Source organism: Pteronotus mesoamericanus, unplaced genomic scaffold (genome assembly GCF_021234165.1).
Source record: "Pteronotus mesoamericanus isolate MK-2021 breed Mesoamerican mustached bat unplaced genomic scaffold, CSHL_Meso_final scaffold_21, whole genome shotgun sequence".
In the NCBI taxonomy this organism is placed as follows: Eukaryota; Metazoa; Chordata; class Mammalia; order Chiroptera; family Mormoopidae; genus Pteronotus; species Pteronotus mesoamericanus.
This window is the reverse complement of record NW_026555310.1, coordinates 31,380,843-31,395,860: the sequence shown is the minus strand read 5'-3', so window position 1 is coordinate 31,395,860 and position 15,018 is coordinate 31,380,843. Positions and strand designations below refer to the sequence as shown.

At 38.2% G+C, this 15,018-nt stretch overlaps 1 protein-coding gene, 1 non-coding gene and 1 pseudogene across 2 annotated transcripts; 2 read left to right on the top strand and 1 right to left on the bottom strand.

The window, feature by feature from the left end:
• Positions 1 to 2,194: 2,194 nt before the first annotated feature.
• On the top strand, positions 2,195 to 9,639 carry GDF3 (growth differentiation factor 3). Its single transcript, XM_054590958.1, has 2 exons — positions 2,195 to 2,462; positions 8,810 to 9,639. The coding sequence occupies exons 1-2, from the start codon at positions 2,195 to 2,197 to the stop codon at positions 9,637 to 9,639; spliced, it is 1,098 nt and encodes a 365-aa protein (XP_054446933.1).
• Positions 4,293 to 4,664, bottom strand: LOC129084759 (60S ribosomal protein L31-like; annotated as a pseudogene).
• On the top strand, positions 8,296 to 8,403 carry LOC129085151 (U6 spliceosomal RNA). Its single transcript, XR_008530655.1, has one exon. It is a non-coding gene; the product is annotated as a U6 spliceosomal RNA (small nuclear RNA).
• Positions 9,640 to 15,018: the final 5,379 nt, after the last annotated feature.

The window sequence follows — 15,018 nt, the reverse complement described above, 5'->3', positions numbered from 1 at the left end:
GCATGGCCATCGGAGGAGCTTTAATTAACTCACACCCTCTCCTGATTTGGTGCTTTTCCTGCTATATTAGGTGACTGCACACTCTCAATTATTGCTTTCTTTCCCTTGATCAAATCCTATTTTAATAAATAATTATGATAATAATAATTAATATTGGCTAACTTTTATCGAGTGCTTCTTATTTGGCAGACATTGTCCTGAGCCTTGCATACACATTTTCTCATCAGATCCCCTCAGCACCTTAGCAAAGAATGTTTTATTCTCACTTTACAGTTGAGCGACTTGTCTGTGATCATACAACTACTAAGTGGTGGAACCAGAATATAAACAAGTTAGTCTGATTTCTGACTTTAAGACAGGAAAGCTAAATAAAATGCAACCCACACTTATTCTGAAAACAGGTGGAAATTATAAATTAAAAGTATTAACTAGGATGCAAGTAGAAAGAGATAGGAGAAATGGGAATGGAAAAAAGTTGTCTATCTGGAAGAGGGAGACCTCTGGGAATGGCACCAATTCACTCATTCACTCATTTATTGCATACATATTAATTGAACATCTACTACCTCCCAGACACTTTCATTGACAGTAATGTCAGAGGAAAAGATCCAGTAGAGATACTTAAAGGAAACAACATGATTCCAGTCCTCAGTGACTATATAATCTGGGAGGGAAATGGGCAGAACACAGTGAAATGCACTGAGAAGTGCTATAATGGATGCCTACTCGAGACTCAGTGAGAGAAAGAAGCCTCTCAATCTATTTTAGAAGGTCAAGTAAGTCTTTGCAGTAGAAGAGACCTTTGAACTTGGTCTGTGCAAAAGCTCTGAGATGAAATGAGCTCATAGTAGAACTACAAATTTGTCATTATTGTTAGAGCGTTAACAATGATGATGGTGGAAGGTAGGAAATGAGGCTGGCTAGGAACATGGGTGCCAACCCAAGAAACGGCTGAAATGACAAGCTGAAGAGTTCACATTTATCCTGTAGATGATGGGAAATGATTATGTATTAGATGCATTTTTTTCCTTTGGGAGAAACAAGTTTTTATAACAGATGGTATAAAATAATGTAAGGGAATAAAGTCCCTGTTCTCAAAAAGCTTGAAAATGATTTTGGCAACAGAGAAGCTAATTGGAAATAGCACCAATTAATATATTCACTTATTTATTGCACATATATTTACTGAATGCCAGATAGTTTCATTGGCAGTGGAGTCAGTTAGAGGAAAAGATCCAGTATTTGAATATCTCTCAGTACTTTGTCAAAACAAAACACAACCAAACCAAAGATTTATTTTTGTTACCCTAGTTAAACTTCTCAATAACCTCCATGTCTTTTCACATGTATTCCTTCAGCCCTGAATACTTGTCTTACTGAAAAATGTCTACTTAAACTTTGAAGCTATCTCTTCTGAGAACACCTTGCATGTACTTATCATTTGGCAGGCATTGTGCTGAGCACTTTAAATACATCACCTTATTAGATTTTTATGACAAATTAAAAGGTCAGTTTTTATTCCAGTTGAGAAAACAAAAATTTAGGAACGTTAAGGAATATGCCCAATGTCGGATAGCTAATAAGTAATGGAATCAGGCTGAACCCAGTCAGTCTGATTTTTGACTTTCATCAGGAAGGGCAAAGTTAGATGACCAAAATTCAGTCCTTCAGCACTGACAACTGATGGAAAGTGTAGATCAGCTTCCTCGGGAGAATTTCTTGCTCCCTGGTTTAATTTTCCACATTACTATGGATGCAGTCTAATAAAAATCTACCTATGTATTTGGCTAATTATGGTATGAAAGACTAGACTTTGAATTAGGTAGTACTACGTTCTTAGCCCTTGTCTCAACACCTTGCACATAATACATGCTTAATAAATGTTTGTGAAATGAATAAATGCATGCCTCCTTTCCACATCGTCTGTTGCTGACAAACTTCACATTGTTGTAGAGTTAGGCCCACGCACTGGTAACCTTTGCTTTGTGTGCTTATTTTCTGGAACAGTAGACCTAGGGAAGAAGAAAAAAAATTCTTTCCTTTCACATCCAATTGCCTTTGAGGAGCTGGGAAGAGAGCAATTCACACTTGATTATCTTACATCAGATAAATTAGCAGTGCCTGAATTGCTGGGAAGTCAGGAGCTAGAGCTCTCTTCAGCCTGACTAGCCCGCTTTGTCTCAGCTCAGAGGCCATGCTTCCTCCCCTGCCAGCCTTGGCTCTCAGCCTCTTGTTAACTCTGGCCTTGGGCCAGACATTGCAATTTCAAGAACATGACTTTCTCCAACTTCTAGGTTTAGACAAGGTGCCTTCACCCCAGAAATTCCAACCTGTGCCTTATATCTTGAAGAAAATTTTCCACGATCAAGAGGCAGCAGCCACCATCGGGGTCTCACAAGACTTATGCTACATAAAGGATCTGGGAGTCCGGGGGAACGTACTTCGACTTCTGCCAGATCAAGGTAAGGATACTGGAATATTTCCCACAGAAAAATCTGACTTTAAAGGGTGTGAAGGAAGGAAAGAAGAGAAGTAACAGTGACTGAGGGGTTCATAGAAGGTCTTGTTGCTGGTACTTTACATATTTTGTCTCATTTAATCCCAATAACTACCCTGAGAGGTAGGCTTAGACAGTAGATAGCCTGTAGTATATTCAAGATCAAACAGGTAGTGTGTGAAGAAAGTCAGGATTCAAAATAGGTCTCCCTGCTCCCTGCCCCGCTGAATCAACAGCTTTGTGCTGCAGTTTAGGTAGGAGGGGTGAGGGTAGAATTAGGACTCAGTCTTCTACTCTTTAGCCCACAATATATGTATCCTGGAGTCTTTGGTATGACAAGCAGGGTACAAAAATTTTAAACTCAGTTTGCCCATGGATCTAGCTTCTCTTTGCCTTATCTCCCCTCCACTTTTGTTGGGTGGAAAAGGCTATTCTTGACTTACAAATACAGAGCAATAACATATGCCACTGCTATACTCTATATAAGGATCTGAGAGAGTTTCATTTAATAATTTACCAAACTAATCACCCACCAAAATGACCCAGATCAACTGTGAAAAGTTTATTCTCTTGCCCAGTTCCTGCCCTTCACTCTCCCATCCAATTCTTATTTAAAGTCAAAGATGAGTGTTGTAATCTGCATTTCCATATGGCCTCCCAAGTGGTTCAGAGGCGGCATTGAGACCCCTAGCTGGTTAGTTTTACAGCAACTGAGGATTTAGAATTGAGTATTTATTTATTCAAGAAGCATTTGTTTGATATCTACTGTGTGCCAGGAACATTGTATGGCCTTGAGAATACAGACATTACAGTTAAAATCTCTTCTGCAAGTTTATAGAAGGCAGGCAGACAAACAAATGCCTTCCATGCATACATTGTACTAAGTATTACATTAGAGGCTTGGGGCCTTGGGGGTGTGGGCTCAGGGAAAAGTTCTGAACAGTTAAGAGATAACGAGGGTTTTTCTTGGAAAGAGTAGAAAACAGCTGGGGTTACATCCTTCCTTCCCCAATGGAAAAAAATCTTTGATTTTTATGATAATAATTTTATCAAATAATGGTGGGGGGAGGACAGACTCTCACTATCATCCCTCCCTAACCCTTCCTCTATAGAAAACCACCAGTGTTGTATATTCTTCCAGACTTTCTTTTGCATATATATAATATAAACATGAAATTTTAAAAAATAGGGTCATGTTATAGAGTCCTTTAGCATTATAAACATCTCATACAAGCCAAAACAAATAGCTAATTTTCATTTTAATGGTTGCATGATATTCCATTGTATAGGTATGCTGTAATTTATGTAGTTAGTGCCCTGTTGATGGGCATAGATATATATTAATAGTGCAGCTTTACATCCACTTTTTTGAGTGTGTGCACATTTTCAATTATTTCCCTAGGATAAATTCTTGGAAGGGGATTGTTGGATCAAAAAGCAGGCACATTTATACTTTTTAAAAAAATTATATTGTATTGATTATGCTATTACAGCTGTCCTGATTTTTCCCCATTTGCCCTCTTCCACCCAGCACCCTGACTCCCTCAGGCAATCTCCTCACCATTGTTCATGCCCATGGGTCATGTGTGTAAGTTTTCTGGCTCCTCCATTTTCTATATTGGACTTTACATCCCCATGCCTATTCTATTTGTACTTCTTTTTTTTTTTTTTAAAGCTTTTCAAATGATTATTTAATTGGGAACTACTTTAAGATATACAAACACATTACAGTGCCACTAGCAACAGGAAACCAAACCTCAAAGGCAGTTTTATAACTTTATTTGACAATCAGCAGTTAGTTCTCATCCACATTAACTATTTGTAGGTTTTTTGAAAGTGGTGACAAGTACGTACGTGACCCACGTATAGAGCTTGTTTGGTGAATCTTCATCCTCATTTCGTTTTCTGGACAACTGCACCTGCGTAGGGTATGGGACATTCCTTATTCCTTTGGCCCAGAGGGCTTTGTTGAGCCTCGTGTCCATGTGCCCATGTGGAGTTCCCATCTCCATGGTAAATTTCAGATCTCTTTGAGTGCCCAAGGGGCGCGCTTCTTGAAGCCCAGTCCGTGGATGCGCTTATGGATGTCGATGGTGTACTCTCTGGTCACGGCCTCGTTGATGGCAGAACGGCCCTTCTTCTCGCCACCCTTCTTTGTGGGAGCCATTATGCTGGGCCCAGGTTGGAAAGTACCTATTTGTACTTCTTAATCCCTTCACCTCTTCACCCATTCCCCCACACACCCTCCCATCTGGCAACCATTGAAATGCTTTATAGCTATGATTCTGTCTCTGTTCTAGTTTGCTGTTTTTTTTTTAAATTCAACTGTTGATAAATATGTATTTATTGTCATTTTATTATTCATAGTTTTGATCTTTTTCTTAAATAAGTCCCTTTAACATTTCAAATAATAGTGGCTTGGTGATGACGAACTCCTTTAGTTTTTTTTCTTGTCTGGGGAGCTCTTTATCTGTCTTTTGATTCTAAATGATAGCTTTGCTGGGTAGAGCAATCTTGGCTGTAGGTCCCTGCTTTTCATGACTTTGAATGTTTCTTGCAAATCCTTTCTAGCCTGCAAAGTCTCTTTTGAGAAATTAGCTTACAGTTTTATAGGAACTCCCCTGTAGGTAACTAACTTCTTTTCTCTTGCTGTTTTTAAGATCCTTTCTTTATATTTAACCTTTGGCATTTTAATTATGATGTGTTGTGGAGTGTGCCTCTTTCATACATCTTGTTTGGGACTCTCTGTGCTTCCTGGACTTTCATGTCTATTTCCTTCACCAAATTAGCGAAGTTTTCTTTCATTATTTTTTAAAATAGATTTCCAATATCCTGCTCTTTCTCTTCTTCTGAAACCCCATGATATGTATGTTGGACCTCTCAAAGTTGTCCCACAGGCTGCTTATACTATCCTCATTTTTTTTTTTTTTGATTCTTTTTTTTTTCTTGCTGTACTGTTTGGTTGCTTTTCTCTTCCTTTTGTTCCAAATCATTGATTTGATTCTTGGCTTTATCCACTTTTCTGTTGTTTCCCTGTAAATTGTTCTTTATTTCAATTAGTGTATCCTTCATTTCTATCTGGATCTTTTATATGCTGCTGAGGTCCTCATTGTTCCTTGAGCATCCTTAAAACCAGTGGAACAAGCCCCAGCAACTTCTTCTACCAACTCAGTCCCCAGTGGTTTTTGCAGCCAGAAGTTGTGGGGACTTATCTTTCTGGCACTGGAACCCTGGGCTGGAGGGACCTGGTATGTGGTGGCCGCTCTTCACTCCCAGGATATCTCTCCTAAATTTTTATCTACCACATGTGGGTGTGTGACCAGCCCATTCTGCACCCTTCCTAGCAGCCTGGATGGATGTGGTTTCTTTGATTCCATAGTTGTCAGACTTCCACTCAACTCAATTTCTGCTGGTTCTGAATGATGGTTGCTCTATATTTTAGATGTAATTTTGATGTGGTTGTGTGAAGAGGTGAGTCACATCTTCCTATGCTGCCATCTTAAATACTTTCAATATATACCACACATCCTCCAAAATTTATACCCCACCATGAGTGTTAGGGAATTCTCACTTCCCCACAATTGATGCAGTCTTTTTTTTAAAAAAAGATTTTATTTATCTATTTTTAGAGAGAGGGGAAGGGAGGTAGAAAGAGAGAGAGAGAAATATCAACATGTGTTTTCCTCTCAAGTACCCCCTACTGGTGACCTGGTCCACAACCCAACCAATGACCTTTTGGTTCACAGGCCGGCACTCAATCCACTGAGCTACACCAGCCAGGGTGGAATGATGTCTTTTAAATGAATACTTGAACTATTCATATTTACTTTTCCAACAGTTGCTATATAGATTATATATGATCCTTTTCCTATTGAAGATTTTTCATTGTTCCTAATTATTTGTAAGGCCTCTTAATCATTCAAAAAGTTCTTTATAGTCGTGAATTTTATCTTGTCATGTATATTATAAGTATTCTTGGTTGTTCTTTGTGTTATTAATTTTTTTAATAATGTATTTTGAATATAGAAGTTTTTCATTTTCATTTTTTCAAATCTGTCCATCTTTTCCATTTTAGCTTTTGAGGTTTGTTTTTTTTTCAAGCCTAGGGGATGTGATTTAGTGATAATAGTAAAAAAGGAGACCAATGTATTAGAATTAGAGCCATAAACAGGACAAATCAACTGTTCAGAGAAGATGAAAAGGATAAGTCCATGAAAAGACCCGAGTCTGATAGTTGACAACCTTTCAGAATGATGTTTCAGTGGAGTGTAAGGGCAACAGTTGGAAAATAACAGAAGGGTATGAGTAAGAAGTAGAAGCAGAGGCAGAAAATGTAGACTGATCTTTTTAAAAGATGGTCAATGGAAAGAAAGGGAGAGATGATACACTGGGCTTAAAAAGAGAACTGGGTAGTTTTAAATGCTTTTTAATATTGTTATTTTTAAAATGAGACTGCAGAGTGAAGAGGCATTGTGGTGAGATGGTTAGACTGTTTGGGTTTTTGTTATAATTTTTCCACAAAATCTGAATGACCTTAGAAAATCCTTACTTATTGTGGAGCCACCCAACCAAATACAATGGTGGCATTAGGCCAAAGAAGTTATTCATGGTTCATGGGGAAGGGGAAATTGAAGATGCAAAAAAGTAAAAACAAACAAACTAACAAACAAACAACAGCAACAAAATTATAAAGGTAAAAGTATTGCCTTGGCTGGTGTGGTTCAGTGGATTGAGTGCCAGTTCGATTCCTGGTCAGGGCACACGCCTGGGTTGCCAGCCAGGCTCCCAGCCGGAGCATGTGAGAGACAACCCATTGATGTGTCTCTAGCACATCGATGTTTCTCTCCCTCTCTTTTTCCCTCCCTTCCCCCTCTCTAAAAATAAATAAAATCTTAAAAAAAAAAGTAAAAGTATACTCTATTGGACCTTTTCCTCAAGGAATAGATGAGATTCAAAAATCCAGCCAGAGAACTTGTCTTTGAAAATAGGGGAAAATACATCTACAATTTCAAAAGATACAGAGAAGAGGGTCCATGTGGAGAAATTGAAGAATCACATTGCCCCTCAGTATTCGGTGAGGTGGGAGAGGAGGTCTTCAGAGATACAAGACTAGAAATCGTTGATATTGACAATGGTGGGCTTTAGGTAAAGAATTACCTAGAGATAAATCATAAGAGATTTCTGGAGGGTCAGTCTTAGCTGGATGACAGGACTTTGTTTTGAAGTCTAGTGGTTAGATTTTGATCAGCAGCACCTGAGCCTAAGATGTTCTTAAACATTTTTGTGCCATGGGTCTCTTAGGCTGTTCTGTTGAAGCCACTGGACCCCTTCTCAGAATAATGTTTTACATGCCTCCAATAAAATATTTAAAATTTCAAAAGAAATTAGATATTGAAATACATTTAGAAAAATATTTTTTACCACAAATGCATATATAGGAACATATATGGTGCATTATTAATGTAACAAATATGAGTAACAAGATCTACAGAAGGGACTATAACTACCATAAATTCAAAGTAGTGTGAGCATATTATTTTAAAATATTTGCAACAACTTAATGTATAACAAAGCTATTTTTTTTTATTGGTAACAGTGTCCTGTCCCATAATATATTTGGTCCGTAATATATTGGGATTTGTGGCTCATTTTCATAATTGAAAGAAAGGCTAAATTTCATTTAGAGTTTAGTAAAAATAAAGATGTAATTCTTTCTCCCATCCATGGTCATGGACTTTGTAAACTGTGTACAAGTCCCCTTGGGCACCTGCACATGTGGAGATAAGGCCTTTGGCCTTGTGCTTGCTTTGTTAGCACATATACTAAAAGTTGGAATGATACAGAGAAGATCAGCATGGCCCTCGTGCAAAGATGACATACACATTTGTGAAGCGTACCACATCTTTAAGGGGATTAAGAAGTACAAAATGCCAGTTATAAAATTAGTCATGGGAATGTAATATACAGCATAGGGAATATAGTCAATAAAGTCATAATTGCTATGTATGGTGCCAGCTGGGTCTAGACTTATCTTGGTGATCACTTCATGAGGTATATAAATGTGAAATTGCTATGTTGTGCACCTGAAACTAATATAATATTTTATGCCAACTGTAGTTAAAGAAATAAATTAAAAAGTGAGGAGTGAAAGAAATAAATCTTCCGAAATGGTAGAGTTTGCGTGTAACTGATTATATCCTGCCCTTACTTCGTATATATGACATACATATAACATTTGTCATTTATATCATAGGCGGATATAAAGTAAAATATATTACTATTATGGTGACACATCTCTCTGTTCCTGTCTAGGTTTCTTTCTTTACTCCAAGAAGCTTCCCCAAGCTTCCTCTTGCCTACAGAAGCTCCTCTACTTCAACCTGTCTGCAGTTAAAGACAAGGAGCAGTTAACAATGGCCCAGCTGGGCCTGGACTTGGGGCCCAACACTTACTATAACCTGGGACCAGAACTGGAATTGGCTTTGTCCCTGGTTCAGAAGCCTCATGTGTGGGACCAGTCCATCCGTAAGCCAGGGAAAGTGTTTGTATTGCAGTCAGTACCGTGGCCTCAAGGTGTCCTTCACTTCAACATACTGGATGTGGCTAAGGATTGGAATAATAACCCTCGGAAGAACATAGGTTTGTTCTTAGAGATACTGGTCAAAGGACACAGAGACTCAGGGGTGAATTTTCAGTTTGAGGACACCTGTGCCCGACTGAGGTGTTCTCTTCATGCTTCCCTGATGGTGGTGACCCTCAACCCTGATCAGTGCCACCATTCTTCCCGAAAAAAGAGGGCAGCCCTCCCTGTCCCTAATGTTTCTTGCAAGAACCTCTGCCATCGTCACCAGCTCTTCATCAACTTCAGGGACCTGGGCTGGCACAAGTGGATCATTGCCCCCAAGGGGTTCATGGCAAATTACTGCCATGGAGATTGTCCTTTCTCATTGACCACTTCCCTCAACAGCTCCAATTATGCGTTCATGCAAGCACTGATGCATGCTGTTGACCCAGCAATTCCCCAGGCTGTCTGTATTCCCACCAAACTGTCCCCCATTTCCATGCTTTACCAGGACAATGATGACAACGTTATTCTACGACATTATGAAGACATGGTAGTTGATGAATGTGGGTGTGGGTAGGCTGTCAGAAATAGGAATCGTAGGAGTGTTCTTAGGGTCGAGCTTTTAATAAAACTACCTATCTGGTGTATGACCTGTTGGATATGAAATATCAATATGTTTGTGTTTACAATTTGTCTTCCTGGAAAATCTATCATGACTGATGATGTCCCAAATTACATACGTACACTTACACAAAGCCTTAATGATCATAAGGTTGTTTTTTTTTTTAAATCACCAATATCTACATAGTTAATTTAATGGCTGAATTACATATGATTATTTAGATACATATTTTTAGTTAAGAAAATGTTCATGATTGGGCATTGTGTTTGCGATTTTCATGGTAGACTAGTGGCATGGCTCTTTGTTCATGTATCATGTTTATATCTTAGAAAAATTTCAGACATGGGATTATGAAGTTAAAAGTATAAATGGACTCTTCTATAATTAATATATATTCATATTAGAACAAACATGCATGTGTTATGGGGTAAAATGCAAACTTCACATGGACTTCAAATATAAAATTCTACACAGAGCAGGATAATTTGGATTATATCAAGAAATATAAAGTTATTTACCTTTCATTAGGAGAACTAAAGTGGAAAAGCTTGGGAATCACTGCTTTATTTAATCTCTTCTGTAGTTGTAGTTGTCACTACCTTAAATCAACTTCACTATTCTCTTTGGATTATTGCTACAACTTTTAACCTGATCTTTTGTTTTCATTTTTTTAAATGTAGATTATTATAATTTAACTATACTACAAATACATGTGAAGATGCCTGCACAACCATCCCAGTCTCTTTTCTCCTCCTTCTAATAAAATTACCATCCTGAATTTGGTTTCCATCTTTCCTATTCATTTCTTTATAATTTTACTACATATACTTGGATCCATCAGCAGTATAAAGTACTGCTTTACAAATATGTAAACTTCATAGAAACAATATTGGATTTTTAAAAAAAGATTTTATTTATTTATTTTAAGACAGAGGGGGAAGGAGGAAGAAAGAGAGAAACATCAATGTGTGGTTGTACTCATGTGTCTCCATTGGAGACCTGGCCTGCAACCCAGGCATGTGCCCTGACTGGGAATTGAATCAGCAACATTTCAGTTCATGGGGTGGCACTCAATCCACCGAGCCATACCAGCAAGGGCTAGATTTTATTTTTCTATCATTTTTCCTGTCAATTTATTTCAGAAGTTGATACATGTATGGGTATCATTTTTTTCACTGTTGAATAGTAATCCATTATAAGCATATTACACAATTGATTTATTTCTTATGCTATTATTGTATACTGGGGACATCCAAACAAACAGAATCGTGTCTATAGAATGGACACAAAATCTCTTAACAATCTGTTTGTCTAGTTAGGACTTCAGCGTAGGGCAGCAGTGAATATGGGTAACTTGTAAGGAGAATGAAGAGACTACAGAGATTAGTTTGCACATCTTAAACACAAACAAAACTGATCTTTAAAAAGCACTCACAAGACATACTTTCAGGGGTCATTCCTATAGTTTGTTAAAAAAGCACTCACCTTGTCAAATGCATCATTTGAATCAGAAACTCTGTCCTCTGACAGATATTAGTGGGAAGCTGACTTTGGACAAATTAGTTAGAAGTTAGTGGAACAATCAGGATAACGACAATAATAATAATCTATATCAGTGTGTTTACAGAGAACTTTCAGGTTATATTTGTTAAAGAGCTAAGAAATTAATGTAACAGAGGATAGATAATTGTTTTGGTAAAAGTGGTGGTGCTTTGGTGGGGCTACTGCAGCCCCACCTCAGCTTTATTTTGTGGGCCCAGGATTCTTGGCGGTGCACCTCAGACTTTCTTATTTATAATATGACATACTAAGCTTGCTTTCTCAAGTAAATAAGATGCTCACATTGATTGTTGGGGGACATCCCATATCATGTTGAGCAAACCCTACAAATTATCTTGCAGAGCAGAATCTGATTTCTTCAGACTTCCAGCCAAGATGGAAGTGTAGGTAGATACACTTTGCCCCCTCTCACAACCAAAAGAAGGACAACAAATTTAAAAACAAAAAATAACCAGAACTGCCAGAAAATCAAACTGTATGGAAGTCTAGCCAAAGAGTTAAAGAAGAAACATTCATCCAGACCAGTAGGAGGGGCAGAGATGAGCAGCTGAAGTGGAGATGGCAGCAGATGGAGGACCAGGTGGGCGAGGAAGCAGCTGGCCTACGGGGCGGACCCACACTTGCATGTGGATAAACTAGGAGGGACAGCTGGGGAGTGGGACAGACTATGCAGTCCAGGGCTCCAGTATGGGAAAAGAAAGCCTCAAAACCTCTGGCTATAAAAGTTCTGCCAGAGATGCGGAGGCAGGAGAAACTCCCAACCTCAAAGGAGAGAGCCACGGGGTCCCAGAACGTACACAAACCCACCCACCTGGGAATCAGTACAAGAATGGCCCAATTTGCTTGTGGGTAGCAGGGGAAGTGACTGAAAGTGGGCTGAGAGCCCAGCAAGAGGCATTGTTCCCTCTCAGACCCCACCCCCACATACAGCATCACAATGCAGTGATCTGGGTTGCCCCACCCTAGAGAATACATAAGGTTCTGCCACTTCCAACATAAGAGGCACTCTGAGACAAAGAAATAGGGCCCAAATGAAAGAACAGGTCAAAGCTCCAAAAATAAAACTAAGCAATGAAGAGATAGCCAACCTATCACATATACAGTTTAAAACATTGGTAATCTGGATGCTCACAGAAATGGTTGAGTATGGTTGCAAAATGGAGGAAAAAGTGAAGGCTATGCAAAGTGAAATAAAGAAAAATATACAGGGAACCAACAGTAAAGGGGAGGAAACTGGGACTCAAATCAACGATTGGGAGCAGAAGGAAGAGATAAACATTCAATCAGAATAGAATGAACAAAAAAGAATTCAAAAAAATGAGGAGAGGCTTAGGAACCTCTGGGACAACTTTAAATGTTCTAACATCTGAATCAGGGGTACCAAAAAAAGAAGAGGAAGAGCAAGAAATTGAAAACTTATTTGAAAAAATAATGGAGAACTTTGCCAATCTGGTGAAGGAAATAGACTTCCCAGGAGATCCAGGAAGCTCAGAGAGTCCCAAAGAAGTTGGACCCAAGGAAGCACACACCAAGGCACATCATAATTACATTCCCCCAGACTAAAAATAAGGAGAGAATCTTAAAAGCAACAAGACAAAAGGAGACAGTTACCTACAAAAGAGTTCCCATAAGAATATCAGCTGATTTCTCAAAACAAATCTTGTGGGTAAGAAGGGGCTGGAAAGAAGTGTTCAAAGTCTTGAAAGGCAAGGACCTCCATCCAAGATTACTTTATCCAGCAGAGCTATCATTTAGAATGGAAGGGCAGATAAAGTGCTTTCCAAATAAGATCAAGTTAAAGGAATTCATCATAACCAAGCCCTTATTATATGAAATGTTAAAGGGACTTATCTAAGAAAAAGAAGAAGATCAAAACTATGAACAGTAAAATGACAACAAACTCACAGCTTTCAACAACTGAACCTAAAACAAACAAAAACAAAAACCAACAAAGCAAACATCTAGAACAGGAACAGAATCACAGAAATGGAGATCAGAGGGGAGGGGAAGGGGGAAGACTGGGAGAAAACGTACAGGGAATAAGAAGCATAAATAGTATGGGCCCCTGAAATTGTTTACATTCCAAAATCACTTTGTATTCTGAAAGATACCAGCTTTTCTCATCTCCTCAAATTCTTTCATGGAATCATAATTTCTGTAAAAATCTGCACATGCCTTCTTTCTTGGTTCAGCCACAGCAAACTTATGGAATGTTGAAACCCCCAGTGATACAATGATGGCCCCAACATATAAAATCACAGACACTAGGCCTCACATTTGAGGTTTCGTCAAAGCACTGGAAGTTATGGTAGTTACACTCTCCTCAACACCAACGTCCTTCCTGATGGAGAAATGGACCTAGGGCAGATTATTTCTGAACTAATTTATCTCCGCAGTTTTACTTTTATTTCACGCAACTGATTTTTATTGTGTTCATTATATGCCAATTTTGTACTAGGTCCTGAAAAATATAGTCCCTTTAATCATAGAGCTTAACATCTAGCACATTTGCTTATAAATTATTTGAATATATACAAGTGAAAAAAATAGCATATACCCCAATATATGAATATTAATTTATTCAAAATTATGTTAACTATTATATTACTATATTGTACACATTTTGAAAATGTTTCTATGAAGTTCTACTTTTACATGAAACAGGTTCTAATAATTCTTCTCTCACCTCAGTGTTTCAGGAATAGATAATCTAGTATATTCTTTCCCCCACACCAGGGTGTTTCAAGGTGAACAACTCCTAGGCTGCAGGGTACTGCTGCTTTGTCAGTGACTTTGCTCCTGTTTACTGAGCACAGCAATGATTTTAATAATCCTGGTCTCCTGACATAGCCCGATGATGATCTGACTACCTTTCCTTCATGGTGTTCCTTACTTTAAGCCTCAAGTTGTTTGGGCTTGTTTCTGAAATTGCAAATATGTATCAAAAGCCCAACTGATCACAGTTCCTGAGGCTGCATTGTTAAGTGTACTTAACCCAATAGAACTCAATTGTTACTGATGAATTTTCGTAGTCTTTTAATTTTGGGTCTGTGTTTAATATATTCACGTTATTTTTTAAAAGTTATAAAAAGGATAGTGGCTAATTCCTTCTGTTAATAGTTCTATTTTTGGCAGGTTTGTTCACTCCTGAGTTCATCATGTTATCTCCTGAGGCAATTAGCATGCCCTAGGGAGGAGCGTGTGCCATGGCTCTGGACCCACATAAACCTGTATCTCTATTAAAATCTTAAATCTGTTAGATCAGTCTGTAAACAGGCACGTGCTCTGTAAGTCAAATTATATGCTGTGATTTGGACAGGATAGGACAGGATAGGACTCTTTATTCTAAAATAGAAATATAAATAAATTATGCACACTTGTACAGCACAGCTTTTCAAGACTTTTGAGCTTATTTAATGGCAGGTCCACTCACTCACAGGTCTTTAAGTCGGGGAGGGAATCACATAATCATCCCAACAGATACAAAAAAAAAAAAGTGGCAAACTTCACAAGAATTCATCATAAAAATTCTCCACAAAATAGATAGGGAGAGAATTATTTTTTAGCCTGATAAAGGGCTAAATCTATGAAAAATCCATAGCTAACATTATACTTAAGCGTGAATAACTGAATGCTTTCCTGCTAAGATTGAAAACAACACAAAGATACTCACTCTCTTCTTCTCTATTGAAGTTTTTATTGAAGTACTTCTCTATCACAACAAAGCAATGAGAAGAAATAAAAGGCATACATGTTGGAAAGGAAACAGTAACA

Bases quoted from the DNA above. Each gene is read 5' to 3' on its own strand.
- GDF3 (XM_054590958.1), top strand. From the start codon at position 2,195: ATGCTTCCTCCCCTGCCAGCCTTGGCTCTCAGCCTCTTGTTAACTCTG. The intron at 2,463-8,809 runs GTAAGGATACTG...GTTCCTGTCTAG, and splicing joins TCGACTTCTGCCAGATCAAG to GTTTCTTTCTTTACTCCAAG.